Below are 14,297 nucleotides of genomic sequence, written 5' to 3' on the forward strand. Positions count from 1 at the left end.
AAAACACAAACAGAATAAAGAAGCATTGAAAGAACTCGTTTATTTTCAGGGCCGAGGTCAGCAGTTGTTAGAGATGTTAGCTCTTGAAGCTTCATGCGGAGCTGACGTTCTTGTGCTTTGTAGAGCAGCCCCTGTCTGAAGACGCCTGTGAAGCAAAGATAAGTGCATTGTGTTTGTATTTGGACACACCTGACTCCAGACAAAGACACACTCCTCCCAGGGTCAGTGGATTAGGGTTGGAGTTGCAGTTTTAGAAGTATTAGGTTTCTCTGAGCTGATGAAACATTTGCAGTTCATTGTGATTGATTTAACCAAGCTTTACCTGTGTGTCAGCTGATGCGAATAGAGCGCCTCTGTTTGTCGACCCACACTGTGATTCCATTTTCTGCTTCCTCCATCTCTAAGTTTGCCTCTTTCCTGTAAAAGTACATACAAATAATCTTAACACAGTTGAACTACCTGATGCACCACTGCCAAAACATCACAAACACCCGCCTGTGGTCTTCAGAGACAGTCTCCTTCTGGTACAAAATCTGGTTCTTGCTCCAGAAGCAGTTCTTGTGGTGATCGTAGACCGCGTTTAGCTGAAGGTCGAGGCTGTCGTTTGGAGTCTGTGGTTGAGTACAGATCAGTCGTTCAAAGTAGAGATACTTCAGCCTTTCTGTGGTTTCATAAGTGAATGCTGACGACATACCTGTGTACAGTTCAAAATACTCCGCTGGGTGCTGGACACAGTGGCTGTGTCGTGGAGGCGACTCCAAGGTTCCTCAGTCTGGGCGATGTGAGTTGGTTTATTGTATGTTTTTTTCTGCAGGATAAGAAATAAGACTAATTCCAAATTTCCAAAGAAACAATATGCATAGATTCCAAATTTCAAACTTATTTACATTTTTAAGCATAGAACGACAGCCACGTAGAATGAAATCTTACAAATGGTTTTTATAATTCTTATTTGTTTAAGTTAATTTTTTTAATAACTTCATTAGATAACAATAACTAAGTGCACTAGGTAACATGCTTTGAAATGTTTTACCGTGTATTTTTAAATACTGCATACCTAGATTTAATTTACTTCATTTATCAGTTACCTACATATCAAGTGACATTATAAGGATTAGGTACCCGTGTCCAAATCTACTTTTCAGTCCTTAATTATTTATCACACTGTTAAGCAGTGGTTATACATAATTTCAGCAGGGGAATACTAGGACTGTGTGAGTCACTCCGTGCCACCGTGTTCCCCGGTAAGTTAAAAAAAAACAACATGTCATTAATATTTTAAAATGACAATAAAAGTAACAAAGGAGCCAAATAATCTGCTCCAATCCAGACAACAAGATATTTATTTGCTCCTCTGGCTCTGTACTTCTGTTCATTTCAGTTTAAAAAAAAAAAATAGATAAATAGATACTACAATTCTGATGTTGAAATTAAATATTTTATGTTAGTACTAAAAAAATCTATGTGTGAGATGTAAACAGAGATTTGATGAGTAAATGTGACCTTCTCATGAAAACAATTAGGTCCAAAAGAAAACACTAGTTGTAGCATCCCAGTTTTTCAAAACAGACCAAAAAGCTTTGTGGAACAGAGTCCTTTAGACTAAGAAAATAGGAAACTTACAGGTGTCAGAACACTGGAAGTAAAGAACAAAAATATAATGTGTTAGAATATTTATGTATACATTTATACTTATATTTATAAGGCCCAGATGGTATTCTTATTAAAAAGTAAGACCTTGTAATACAGCCTGCAACTAAGGGTGTAATTCCCCCAGTGTAAAGTAAAATTTCAGTATAGTTTTTGTGAAATCAAAAACATCATGTACACTTAATAATATGTAATTACTTTCTTTCTTCTTTTTACACCATATTTATCATGCAAAATTTGGAAATATCGTTAGTTTCTCGGCTAAAATACTCGGTACTTACTCACTTCTTAAAATTACTCACAGTATAACTTGTTACTTCTTTCCAAAAAAAAAGTGTTGCCCTTTTACAAGTAAATTACACCCTAATTTCATAAAAAACAAAACAAAAAACAAAGCAAAACATAGTACACTCTTAATAATAAAGTGCTACTAGTGTAAAAAGTATATTTTGGTATAACTTGTTGAACACAAAGCATCAATAACGCCTCCCGGAGGTTTCTTTAGGAGATAAAGTTATAGTAATTAAAGCTAACGCACCTGCTGCGGCCTGTAGCCGCAGAGAGTGAGGTCGTTTTCTACCCTCGGAGAGGGGAAAGGATCCCGGTTTGACATATTTAGATCTACAAACACTGGTCCAGATTACTTTGTTTGATTTTTTCTTTTTGCGGCCTTTAAACGACTCTAGCTAAAGCAAGACGTTTACAACCCGGTTTCTCAGCAACAGCAAACTTCCGGTTAAACCTTTCACAGGAAAACGGTGATCGTTAAAAGGTAACTCGGACTCAGAGTAAAAACACCAAGCCAATCACATCCCAGAGTGTGAGAGGGAAGCCGCGCCTCCAGCACCTGAGGGCGCAGGTCAGACCTCTTCTCCTTCGTCTCCATCACTTCAGCACCGACAGCAGGTGACCATGCAGCCCGGCCTGACACACCTGAGCCACTGCCTGCTGTGGCTGCTTTTTCTGCAAACCTCCGCGGATCTGCCCATGTGCAAAGAGGTGAGGCGATTCATATTATTTATTTATTCGTTTTTGTGATTTCAGTCATTTCTAAATCACCAAGGGATTTATTTCATGCGTGTGCTGCGACAAACCAGCTGTATTTATAATTCACTCTAGTTCTGGGGGTGCAGACAGATGCTGGTACATGTGCTGTGTGCTTCAGACTTTCAAATATATGAAAGGTTGAAAGGTTGGTCTAGAAAACACACATATGTTTGATGTAACACATGTTCAAGTGAAATGCTGAATCACTCTTTAAACTAAAAGCAAACACTAAAATGAGCACAAACAGCAGTTTGTTTGAGCAGGTTGTGAGATTGAACATATGTTTCCCCTTCAAGTGTTTAAAGTACTCCTACACTTGTTTTACTACAGGTCCCACATACTACACAGCCTGCTCGCTCTCTTACAGCCTCCATATCTGTGGTCAGTTTGCATAACAGGAGTAGCTTGAGATAATACTCAAACCACTCCTTTTGATCAGCACACTTTGCACCATATGGACCTCTAGGCTTTTATTTCAGTTTCAGAAAGCAGTCCTGCTAGGTGCTCCTTTCCCCTCTGTGACTCTTGTTTTCAGCCCAGTTTATTTCACCATGTGGCACAGCGGTCATAATGTCCCGTTGCCCTGGTTTCCCTGTGTTTGTTTAAAGAGGGCAATTAAGCTACAGCACATCTCCAGTTCGATGCATTTTTACATCAAATCCTCCCACCCAGGACCTGCATTCACTTGATACCCTAGCACAGCTAATGTTGCAGCTCTAATTCAAAAACACAAGGATGGAGGAGTGCAGCTGCTGCTGTGTTTCTGTTAACTATTAATCCCATGAAGCTGTGTGGGTGTAGATTGGCGTGGCAGATGACCTTCCTTGGAATATCACATCCTTTTATTGACCAGTGACCAAATCTCCAGTTTACGCTCTGTGCCTGCTGTGTGTTCATGCCTTGTTTCAGTGAGGTTAACTTAAATGTTTTGTCTCCTCCCAATTTACCTCATTATGGGTGGGACTGTGTTTGTCATTCGACTGAGAGCTTTTGTTGTCTTCAAAGTTCTTCGAGAACACTTAAATTAAATGTTTACAAAGGGACCGGTCGAATCAGCATCTCTCCTCTCAGCTGAGTAAACCCTTAAGGCTGCAGAGAAGCAGCAGTATCCTTGATAAACGTGATTAAAATAACAGTTGAGACGGGCTCCTGGGCAAATATTAGCCTCCGCTTTTATTTGTAAAAGAGGCTGTCCTGGTTTGGCGAAAAGATTCCTGAAGTATAAGGCAACCTGGAATTCTTGTTTTTTTTAAAACAAGGGTGCAACAATGAGTTTAGTGTTCCTGTGTGTGAGGAATTTACATGCTGAACATGTGAGGAATCAAAATGGGCAGATAAACTGCAAAATAATCCTTATTTACATTTGCATTTTTTTTTTAAATTTACAGTTATTATTCCCACTTCCGGCTGTGCAAGTTATCCATTGTGTGCTTTTATGTCCAACTGTGTGAAACTCACACCTGTGTTTCATCCCTGCAGTCAGATTATCACTTTGAGTACACAGAGTGTGACGTCCTCGGGTCGAGATGGAGAGTTGCAGTTCCCAACAAAGCTGACATATGCACGGGCCTCCCAGATCCTGTCAAAGGGACTCAGTGCAGTAAGCAGTAACCTACTTTTATTTCAGGCATTTTCTCCAAGTCTTCAACCTGCACAACAGATACGCTCACTGTCAGGTGCACATCTCCATTCTCAGCATGTGCTTTGTCTCCTTTAAGCGTTCTCTTGTAATGAGGGGGAGTATCTTGATATGCAGTCACAGCAGTGTCAGAAATGTGCTGCGGGCACCTACTCTCTGGGCACCAGCGTGGCCTTTGACGAGTGGGACAGCCTGCCGACTGGTTTTGTCACTCACGGCGTGATAACGAATGAGGGGAATGACCAAACGGATTGCTCCAAGTTAGTATTCACAGTACCAAGCCCCCTCCCTCCTCCTGTCAAGATTTATCTGATTGATTGAGGCCCTCTGTATCAATTTTCAAAACCTTTTTAAACTGTTGCTGCTTGCTGATGTTTTTGCAGCTCAACCTGGACACCAAAGGGTGACTACATAGCCTCAAACACAGATGAATGCACTGCGACGCTGTCCTACGCCGTGAACCTGAAACAGCCTGGAAGTCTGTCCTTTGAATATTTCTATCCTGACACCAGCATCTACTTTGAGTTCTTTGTAAGGATTGTAAATGACTGCTGCTTCAGCTGACACAGATCACCTTTCGGTGTGAGTATTTGGTGAAATGTTCTCGTCTTCCTGCAGGTTCAGAATGACCAGTGTCAGTCGACAGACTCTAACAGCCGGTGGATGCGGATCTCAGAGAGCAGCTGGAGCAAATACACGGTTTGTCCAGGAAGCAGTTTTAGCACTTCAGTGCACTCAAGGCCAGCCCTGGGGAATTTTTGAATAAATGAATGCCCCACTCTGTCTCTGTACAGGTCGAACTAAATAAGGGCAACAATGTGTTGTACTGGCGAACTATAGCATACTCCCTGCAGGGCAGTGCTGTCAAACCTGTGCTGCTGAGAAACATTCAGATATCAGGTAAGATAGGAGTGCAGCAGGCCTAAACTTTTCCCTTTTCCCACCAACACGTTGTTTCTGTTAATGATTAACTTTTTTTGGTTTTCTCCAGGGGTGGCCTACACATCAGAGTGTTTCCACTGTAAACCCGGCACCCACAGTGCAAACCCAGGGTCCGCGCGTTGTACCCCCTGCCCCGCTGATACCTACTCCAATAAAGGTGCCACTACTTGCCATGAATGCGAGGAAGATAAATACGCAGGTATGCCCGTTTGCTTATCTCTGTCCAGGTGGAGTAAAGCGTTCTTACAGACTTACAACTGCTACGTTCCACACACATGCAAATGCAGCAGTTACTGCTTAGTGGTCAAGTTAATCTTTTCTCTGGACTTAAATGTGTGCTGTGCGTTTTTCCTCATCCAAAAACATTTCCAGTCGTCGGTTCAGCGAGCTGCAAACCGAGACCTGCATGTACAAGCAGTGACTACTTCTACACCCACACCCCCTGTGACTCTGAGGGAAAGGTAATGATACGTGGAAGTAGAGCTCCTGCTGGCTCAGTGGAGGTTTTTCTTTAAAAATCGCACTGGTGTAAATGTTAGGCTTCATTTAACATAAATGATCTGATTGAGCTGTAACGCTGCCACTGCTGCCTCTTCTTTTTGTGTATTGGTGTGTGTCTCAGACTCAGCTCATGTACAAATGGATCGAGCCTAAGATCTGCAGTGAGACTGTCGAAGGAGCACTGAAGCTTCCCGCGTCAGGGGAGAAGCAAACCTGTCCGCCATGCAACCCGGGTTTCTTTGTCTCCAACTCCTCCACCTGTGAGCCCTGTCCCAGCGGATCCTTCTCTAATGGCACAGGTTAGAGCCACTCCGCTCCTTTTTACTGTGTTTTACTGATGTCGGCCTTATAGTTTTATTTTGGCCTTGATCGTGTGATATTAAAAAAATAAGGCAATCATGTTAATAGTTAGTTACATTTTTAGACAGCATGAGAGGAAATGTCATAAGATTTAAGGTGGTATGTCTAATATTGTTGACACTAATGACCTAATATCCTGATGTGATTTTCCACTGATTGCTCAGTTTGCACCGAGTGCCCTGCTGGCACAGAACCGGTGGTGGGCTTTGAGTACAAATGGTGGAACACGATGCCAGCCAACATGAAGAGCACCGTCTACAATCAAGTGTTCAGTGACTCTAACCGGCGTACTGGTGAGAACCTTAATATTAGAGAATGAGGTGTAGGTGGCATGGTGGTGCATTGGTTAACACAGCAAGAATGGGGTTTGAATCCAGTCTGAGGCCTTTCTGTGTAGAGTGCGCATGTTGTCCTCCTGTCTGCATTGGCTTAGTTCAGTATTCTGGTTTCCTCCTGTAGTCTAAAGATGTGTGAATAGTTGTCTGTTTCTGTGATTTAACCCTGTGACAAATGGCTGACCTTTTCATGATGTACTGATGATCTCTTACTATGGGTGAATAGACATAATCATTAACTTGTGGTGAAGAACTTCTCAAAGTAGAAAGATAGCAAAGCGATTAAACAGCCTGAGGCACAGATAATAATTTGCTAGTTTGCAAACTTTCCAAGGCCAAGAATTAAACCTGCACATCAGCTTCAGAAGCGTATGTAATGGTTGAAGTGAATTGTGTAATAGATCCTTAGTTGTAAGTAGGTTAGAGGAATTCATTTAAAAATTAAACTAGTTTGCTTTGGTTTCAAAATTTATCCACAGTATGTTTGCATGTGTACGTTGCTGTTGGGATAAAATGTATCTTACAGCTTTTATCTTTTGTAATGGCAGCGTGGGAGGTGGCTGGAGAGTATATCTACACCACCCCCGGGGACCAGGACACAGACTATTTAATGCTCACGCTCAGTGTCCCTGGATACAGGTGAAGTCAAACAAGAACTAAACATAAAAGTTTCTCTTCAAATTTGAGCTTGAGTTGTTAAAGACGTCTAATAAAACGCCGCTGGTTTTCACAGGTTGCCTCAGTCCATGGTCAAAGACGCTGAGAGGAGTGAGCTATCTCGCATCACCTTCGTCTTTGAGACCATTTGTACAGCTGACTGTAAACTTTACTTCCTGGCGGTGAGGATGGTGTCCCAACATTTTTGTAGCATGACTCCTTCAGGATGTATAATGTGCACATGAATAAATGAATGAATGTGCTTTTGTTTCTGTAGGGATACAATCAGTGGAACAATGATGTGGTGGAGCGTTGGAATGGCAGAAACCACAAGCAGTCATACTCCTACTTGATCCAGAGCAACAGCACCGTCAGCTTCACCTGGACGTTTAAGCGAACAGATGGCACGGTGAGATACAGACACGCATCCCACCTACTCAGGTTGATTTATTTCCTTCTTAGCAAATTCATATTTCAGCTTCAAAAGTAAATTTTTTCCAGACTCCCTATTTAGACCAGGGGTGTCAAACTCATTTTATATTGAGATCCACACAGTGGGTAATTTCATATTAAGTTGGGTGGACCAGTGAAACTACAGCACTGCCTGATAACGCCAGCATGGCTTTTTGGGCATATGCTTTAAAAAATAAATGACTAAAGTACTCTTTGCACTGTAGTTAAAAACAGAAATTTACTGTTAATTTACAGAGAATGTGCTTTTTAATACAGGAAAAAATCTGGACCCACTGTTTTTAAAAATAAAACGAAATAAAATAAAAAAGGGTAGAAACAGGAACTTCACTGTTATGGTTTATTTCTTACTCACCTGTTTACATGTTTTATGCTCGGCTCTGAGAGATTTCTTTGTCAGTAAACTGTACTTCTGTAAAACTGACCTAAATACAGAGAAACTTAAAAAATTATTTTTTCTTTTTTAATATTCTAACACCATCCAGTGGGCCGCACTGGACTCTTTGGCGGGGCCATTTCTGGTCCCCGGGCTGTATGTTTGACAGTCATTATTATCTTCAGTCATCCATCTCTCCCTCAGTCAACTGGACTTTTTAAGTTATTCCTTTTAATGTGGAGTAAATGAATAAATAAAATCAGAATACAATAAAGTCACTAATGCACTTCATGGTTATCAGTTCAATTATTCACATTTAGATGAATAAAATAAGAGCATCATATTAATGTATAATTAAGATGTTGGAGTTTTTACGGTCTTCTGTTTGGGGAATGCTTCAGAACTGGATCGTACTTAATTATCTTCTTTTATTCCTCCTCTTCTACTACTACTGCTTCCTCTACTCCCCATCTTTCTTCTTCTCAACCTCTCGCTCGCACCCCTTGCACGCACACCAAACCTTCAGCCATAAAAACAACGTGTCAGCTTTTAAAAGTGCAGCAATATTCAAGGTTTAAATTTACCTGCAGAGAGATTTGACAGGAGGGCAAGAACACAAAGCAATAAATACTGCAAATAATATGTTTGCAACTGTCTGTCCATGTTTTTAATCCTAACTGGAATTTGCTGTGACCACCTGCTGCAGTGTCATGTTGGTTGTGGTTGATTTGTTGAGAACTTTGTACCGAGTCTCTAGATGGCAGTCTGGAGCTGTGCGTTCACTTCAGTCTAAATGATCTTTGTTCTCTCTGTTCCTTCTCTCCGTTTTATACTGACTATAAAATAGAGCTAAATGATAAACTGCATTCCTGTTAAGCAGGGCACATTTGTATTTCTATTCCCTCAGGAGAGGAACTACAGCGCAGATGTTGCAAAGATCTACTCCATCGTCATCACCAACGCCATCGGAGGCGTGGCCACGAAGTGTCGCCGCTGTGCTCTGACGTCTGTTAAGGCCGGGTCTGCCTGTGTTCTCTGCCCACCGGGACACTACATGGTCAACGGGACAGGAGCGTGTCAGAAGTGCCCGCCAAACACCTTCATTAGGACTGATCAGCCAGTTGGGGAAGCTGCTTGTATTCGGTGTGGGCCAAACACAACGACAAACAAGGTGTAGAAAAAAACTCTTTCCGAAAGCAGCACATGAATGTGTCCAGGTGCACATTTTACATTTTTTAGTATTCCTTTTTTTTGTGGAATTGCAGCGTGCAGAGGGATTTAAAACCATTACAGAGAAAAACGTAATGTAATTTGGGGCATGAATGAGGAAAGAAACTATAAAACAGGCTGTCTTTTCTTTTTTCCATTTCTTTTGGTATATCTCACAATAAAACTACACAAATTAATCCCACATGCTCAAACAAATCAATCACTTTACTGTCTGAAATCCACAAGACCCAAAACATTGACATCTTTTATTGTGGAAAGTGATTTTTCTGTTTATTCTGTGATTTCATGTCTGTTGAGCTTCTGTAAACTATCCAAGATGCTCTTTATTCACTACCATTAAAGAAAATTAGTTTATCGTTAATTTGTAAATATGTAAAGAATTTCACTCAAGAAAACAAATCCTCAAAAGACAGTGATTCCTTAACTCTTTAAAGCCCGAACCATTAAATAATTGCTTGAAAATTCTACTTTTTTTAAATGAAATTAAATGTTCATTTGCATATATGAATTTTAATTTGTATAATATTTGCTAGATCTGGCATTTTTTGGGAAATTATTCCTTAAAAAATGTTTTGTGCAAATTTATTTCGATTTTTCAAAGGGAAAAAAATCACACTGATGATACAGAAGGGTCAGAAACAGAAAAACGAAGTATTAAATGTGAAATACTTGGCTCTAAAGTAGCAAAGGAAATCATATGTCTCTGCCATATACATGCCAGCTATAATAGTTGGCTTTCCCACAGACAGAACGTGAGGTGTTTCTCTCAGTGTATGATGTGTGCTGACACACTCACCTCGTCCTTCAGGCCTATACAGCTTGTCTCAGTGACTGCATACTGGATTTGCGCACAAGCAAAGGAGCACTGCTGCACTACGATTTCTCTCCTTTGGCCAACGTCACCAGCGTCCATAGCAGCCCCCGCTTCACCAGCAAAGGCCTGCGGTACTTCCATCGATTTAATCTGGGCCTGTGTGGGACAGAGGTGAGAAGGCAACCGTCCAAGTGACGTTTCTTTTTTGCAGAACTGCGTTTGACGTGCATTTTAACCTTGCTGTGTTTCTCTCACAGGGCCGAATGCCAGCTTCCTGTGTGGATAACGTAACAGAGAGTGGGAGAGAGGTCAAAGGTTATGTCTGTCAGTCCACGGTGGTTCCCTCTGACATCAGGAGTCAGAGCCTTGTGTCCTCACAGCCTTTCCTTATTGGTGACTCACTCATTGGTATGAACTGAATGAATAGGTTTTTGGTTTTTGCTGTAAATACAATGAGACACTTGCAGGAGTTTGTTAATCATTTATTGAAAAGTGTGTTCAGATAATAATTAAGCTGGCTGTGAGGATTTGCATTTCTCCTGCTCCTCAGTGTTCAAGGTCATTGGTGCTCCAGAAAAGCAATTTCTGGACATTTGCTTTCAGGATTAGCACAGGTCTTTTTTTAAATTAATTAATAAATTAATAACCCTAAGGATGCTACTAGAAGTGTTTCAGCTACTATTTTTGAACAGTGGAGTGTTTACTCTGCTGGAGTGTAGGGCCATAATTGTATCAAATATACTTTACTTTGTATATCTAATATATCATAATGGCACATGTATTCCAATTCCAAAGGTGTAACCACTGAGACGACACTTGGTAACATCTCTTCTCCACAGTGGATGTTCGCTGCAGCATTGGGCCTGCCAGATGTTCTATTCTATTACAAGTAAGTGAGCTCACAGCTATTCATTCATTTTGTTGATCCATGTAGATGGTTCAGTAGTAAATATTCATTAAAAAAAAGAAGCTTTGATCATCTTTTAGAAATTAAAATGTAACAGAGAATCAAGAGCACTTTAAAATTTCTCACTTGGCGTGTGCTTTTGATGTTTCCAGGTCCAGTGACGCAACTCAGTCTTGTCAACAAGGCCGGTCAGCTACAGTCAGGATGAGATGCGATCCCACAGTGACCGCTAAAAATCGCATCATGCTGCCAAGGTGCTGTAAACAAAAACCGAGCTCGACCTTCGACCTGTCTAGAGTCGACTAGCGACTGCTTTGTTGACAAACAGCAGCCGTTTTTTTTGCACTAATAGTTGTCACATTCAGAGCTGCAGACAGAGTGACTCCCCTTAGATCGTTTTTAAAGCCTCTGACCGTCTGTCTTACTTTCTTTTCCTCCACAGTAACTGTTCAGAGGGGACATGCGATGGTTGCACTTTCCACTTTCTGTGGCAGAGCCAGCATGCGTGTCCACTCTGCACTAAAAACCACTACAGAGAAATCGTCAGTGCTTGCATCCAGGGAATACAGGTAATGCTCCATACCCGCAGACATACTGCCAAAAATCCTCCTCTGCGTCAGATCCATCATCACATCTTTCCACATTTCATGTTGTTTTATGGAAAGATATAATTAGAAAAAAATATTTTTTGTTGCATTGGATTACAGAAAAAATATTTAGACAATGATTAAGATAAGAGATAAAGTGCACTTTTCCTTGTGATTTAAAGTGAAGCACAAGCATCTTTTATGGAGATTAAATGTCAGTTCAGCATAATGTGAATTACAATTTCCAGCAGGTAAGATGAGAAGACTGATAGCACTCAGTTTAAGCTCACTCTTCCAGTGTGTCCAGTTAGCATACTGCTTACCATATCTCAAGCTCATTCATCAAAAGTCTAGTTTTCACTAAATGCTAATCTCCTGCTGCCTGTAGCTAACTGAACAATATGAGCCTGATAGCACTCTGCTTATCAGATCTCTCCACCAGAAAGCATAATTCTCAAGACAGACGAGGGAGGAAAGTTGGACTAAATGCTCGTATGTGTGTTTCAGAGAACCACCTATGTGTGGCAGCAGCCTGTGCAGTGTTACGGAGGACAGCCGCTGCCTGCACAAAAAGTCAGCGCTTGCGTGACTCTGGATTTCTGGCTCAAGTTTGGTGTTTCCACTGGAGCCGTTGCTGCTGTGTTGCTCATCAGTCTCATCTGTTATTTTTGGAAAAAGACACGCAAGTGAGACTATCACACTCTATACTTCCTGTAGTGTTTATAGAACAGCTGGCACATCCAAACCGTTAAATACATCAAAGACAAAACAGAGAACAAGGTGCTGTTCCTGTTGTCTCCCATCTGCAGGCTGCAGTATAAATACTCCAGGCTGATGATGACCTCTGGGGGTAGGGAGTGCGAGCTGCCCACCGCAGACAGCTGTGCAATAATGGAGGGAGAGGATGCAGAGGACGACCTCATGGACCTCACCAAGAAATCCTTTTTCACCAAAATTAAGTCTTTCTCACGCGAGGTCAGTAACCCCCTCATTCCCGTTCACATTGAGCTACTTGAGCTGACTTACCTTGCTTCATGTTGCCATCAATATGTTTCCAGAGAACATCTGACGGATTCGACTCGGTTCCCCTTAAGTCATCATCTTCACGCCAGCGACTAGTAGAGGAAGACTCTGATGATGAAATTGAGCAGATCACTCTACCAAGGCACAGAGGAAGTGTTCAGATGTAGACGTTTTAGCTACAGAGTGGCTTTTTCTGTCAGAAAAAGTTAGACTGTTGATGGATGTTAGTTAATAAGATATTTGCATTACTGAAGAGAATGTAGAGACATACTTTTGAGGATGTCTTGAAAGTTTTTAGAACTAAACAGAGACCGAAATATTTGTTATTGGTCCGAAAATGTAAAGACTGAGAATTTGTTCGTAATTATCACCCCCCCCCCCCCCCCCCCCCCCCCCCCCCCAATCTCACAAAAAATGTATATCTCAATCTGACTGAGAAATTGGTCCATACTTTCAGTACAGCTACTGTTAGACTACTGTAATGCTCTATTTGTTGGATTGTCCAAATTATCAGTAGAACAACTTCACCTTACACATAGATGGAAATTTGAACATATTAATCCATTTCAATGGCTCTCAGTTCAACACAGAGTCACCTTTAAAATCCTTCTATCAGTTTATGAAGCACTTGCTCAATGTCTACAACCCGATTAGCTGTCTCAGACCATCAGGGGGAGATTTTTTCCCAGAATTAGATCCAAGCTTTCATTTCTTGTGGTCCTATTCTGTGGAACAAGCTGCCTACTGATGTCTTTTACAATTATTTCAACATTCACCAAGAGACTCAATATCTTTTTATTTCTTCCAAGTTTACACCTGGTAACTGTGTGTGTGTTATTTTAGTTCTTTGCAAAGTTTGTTTTGTTGTTTTTAATACCTTAAGGCATAGTAGACCTTTTATGTTAAGCGTATTGAGTTTACATGTAATGAAATGTTCTACATAAATAAAATGGTCATTGCTATATTTTTATGTAGTGTTGTTTCTCAGTTGAAATACAATATTAGCATCCGTTTGGGGGATATAGTGTATTTTTAAAGCCCAGGGTGTTTTCATGACGTTGTAGGATCCAAATTTATTTAGAACCTGTGTACACGTGACCGTGTATATCTTTTCTCCTCTTTTATACTTGTTTTTTTTTTGACATCTTGTTCAGTTGTAAATTTATATCTGTTGAGTGAGTTATATTTGCCAAAGTTTAACATTTTCTGCTGTCTAACAACATACGATTATGCTTTACTGTAAAGTAAATGCATTTTCTACATTAAAAGTCTCTCACCAGGACGTGACCTCTGATGCTGCCTTCAGGTACTTTTTTAAAGCTCACTTCACAAATAAAAAAAAAAAAAAATAAAGTGGTTGTTGGTTTAAGGACGATAATTATCGTGTACATTTTGAGTCAAGCGGATAAATATGGGTTTTTAGTGAATTTATTGTAAAGTAAACATGCTACAGGAAAAAAAACACAGTTAACTCTTAATGTTACATCCTGTTTAATCGGGTGGTATAACTAAGATACTTTAGTCAAGTACTCTCCAATTCACACGGAAAGTTCATAACTTTTATCCATTTAAACGGGATTATTTTCGATATTCTGCAGATTAAAATGCTTAAGCCACATTCATTTTTTTTATTATTATTATTATTTTTAATCGTCTGACACCGATTAGTTCTCCGAGTATTTTTCCGGCACTACCTGAACGCAGCACCGTTTCAGACGTCGTCCGCACAGCTGTCCCAACTTTTTTTTTCTTTCTTTT

The 14,297-nt window shown here is 40.6% G+C and overlaps 2 protein-coding genes across 2 annotated transcripts; one reads left to right on the top strand and one right to left on the bottom strand.

Moving 5' to 3' along the window:
• Positions 1–15: 15 nt before the first annotated feature.
• On the bottom strand, positions 16–2,609 carry cfap276 (cilia and flagella associated protein 276). The gene is made up of 5 exons (XM_004558672.5): positions 2,498–2,609; positions 695–808; positions 496–611; positions 323–417; positions 16–145 (listed from the first exon to the last, which is right to left on the bottom strand). Exons 1-4 carry the CDS (start codon positions 2,534–2,536, stop codon positions 330–332), a joined length of 357 nt encoding a protein of 118 aa, XP_004558729.3. The 5' UTR covers positions 2,537–2,609; the 3' UTR covers positions 16–145; positions 323–329.
• elapor1 (endosome-lysosome associated apoptosis and autophagy regulator 1) lies at positions 2,472–12,936 on the top strand. The gene is made up of 22 exons (XM_004558673.5): positions 2,472–2,649; positions 4,177–4,297; positions 4,416–4,596; positions 4,720–4,867; positions 4,955–5,035; positions 5,131–5,236; positions 5,328–5,477; positions 5,651–5,739; positions 5,901–6,078; positions 6,304–6,432; positions 7,023–7,113; positions 7,208–7,313; positions 7,409–7,540; positions 8,886–9,149; positions 10,017–10,193; positions 10,280–10,430; positions 10,818–10,911; positions 11,082–11,183; positions 11,372–11,498; positions 12,024–12,202; positions 12,326–12,491; positions 12,575–12,936. The coding sequence occupies exons 1-22, from the start codon at positions 2,563–2,565 to the stop codon at positions 12,704–12,706; spliced, it is 2,991 nt and encodes a 996-aa protein (XP_004558730.3). The 5' UTR covers positions 2,472–2,562; the 3' UTR covers positions 12,707–12,936.
• The last annotated feature ends 1,361 nt before the right edge of the window (positions 12,937–14,297 follow it).

This window comes from Maylandia zebra, linkage group LG20, assembly GCF_041146795.1.
Source record: "Maylandia zebra isolate NMK-2024a linkage group LG20, Mzebra_GT3a, whole genome shotgun sequence".
In the NCBI taxonomy this organism is placed as follows: Eukaryota; Metazoa; Chordata; class Actinopteri; order Cichliformes; family Cichlidae; genus Maylandia; species Maylandia zebra.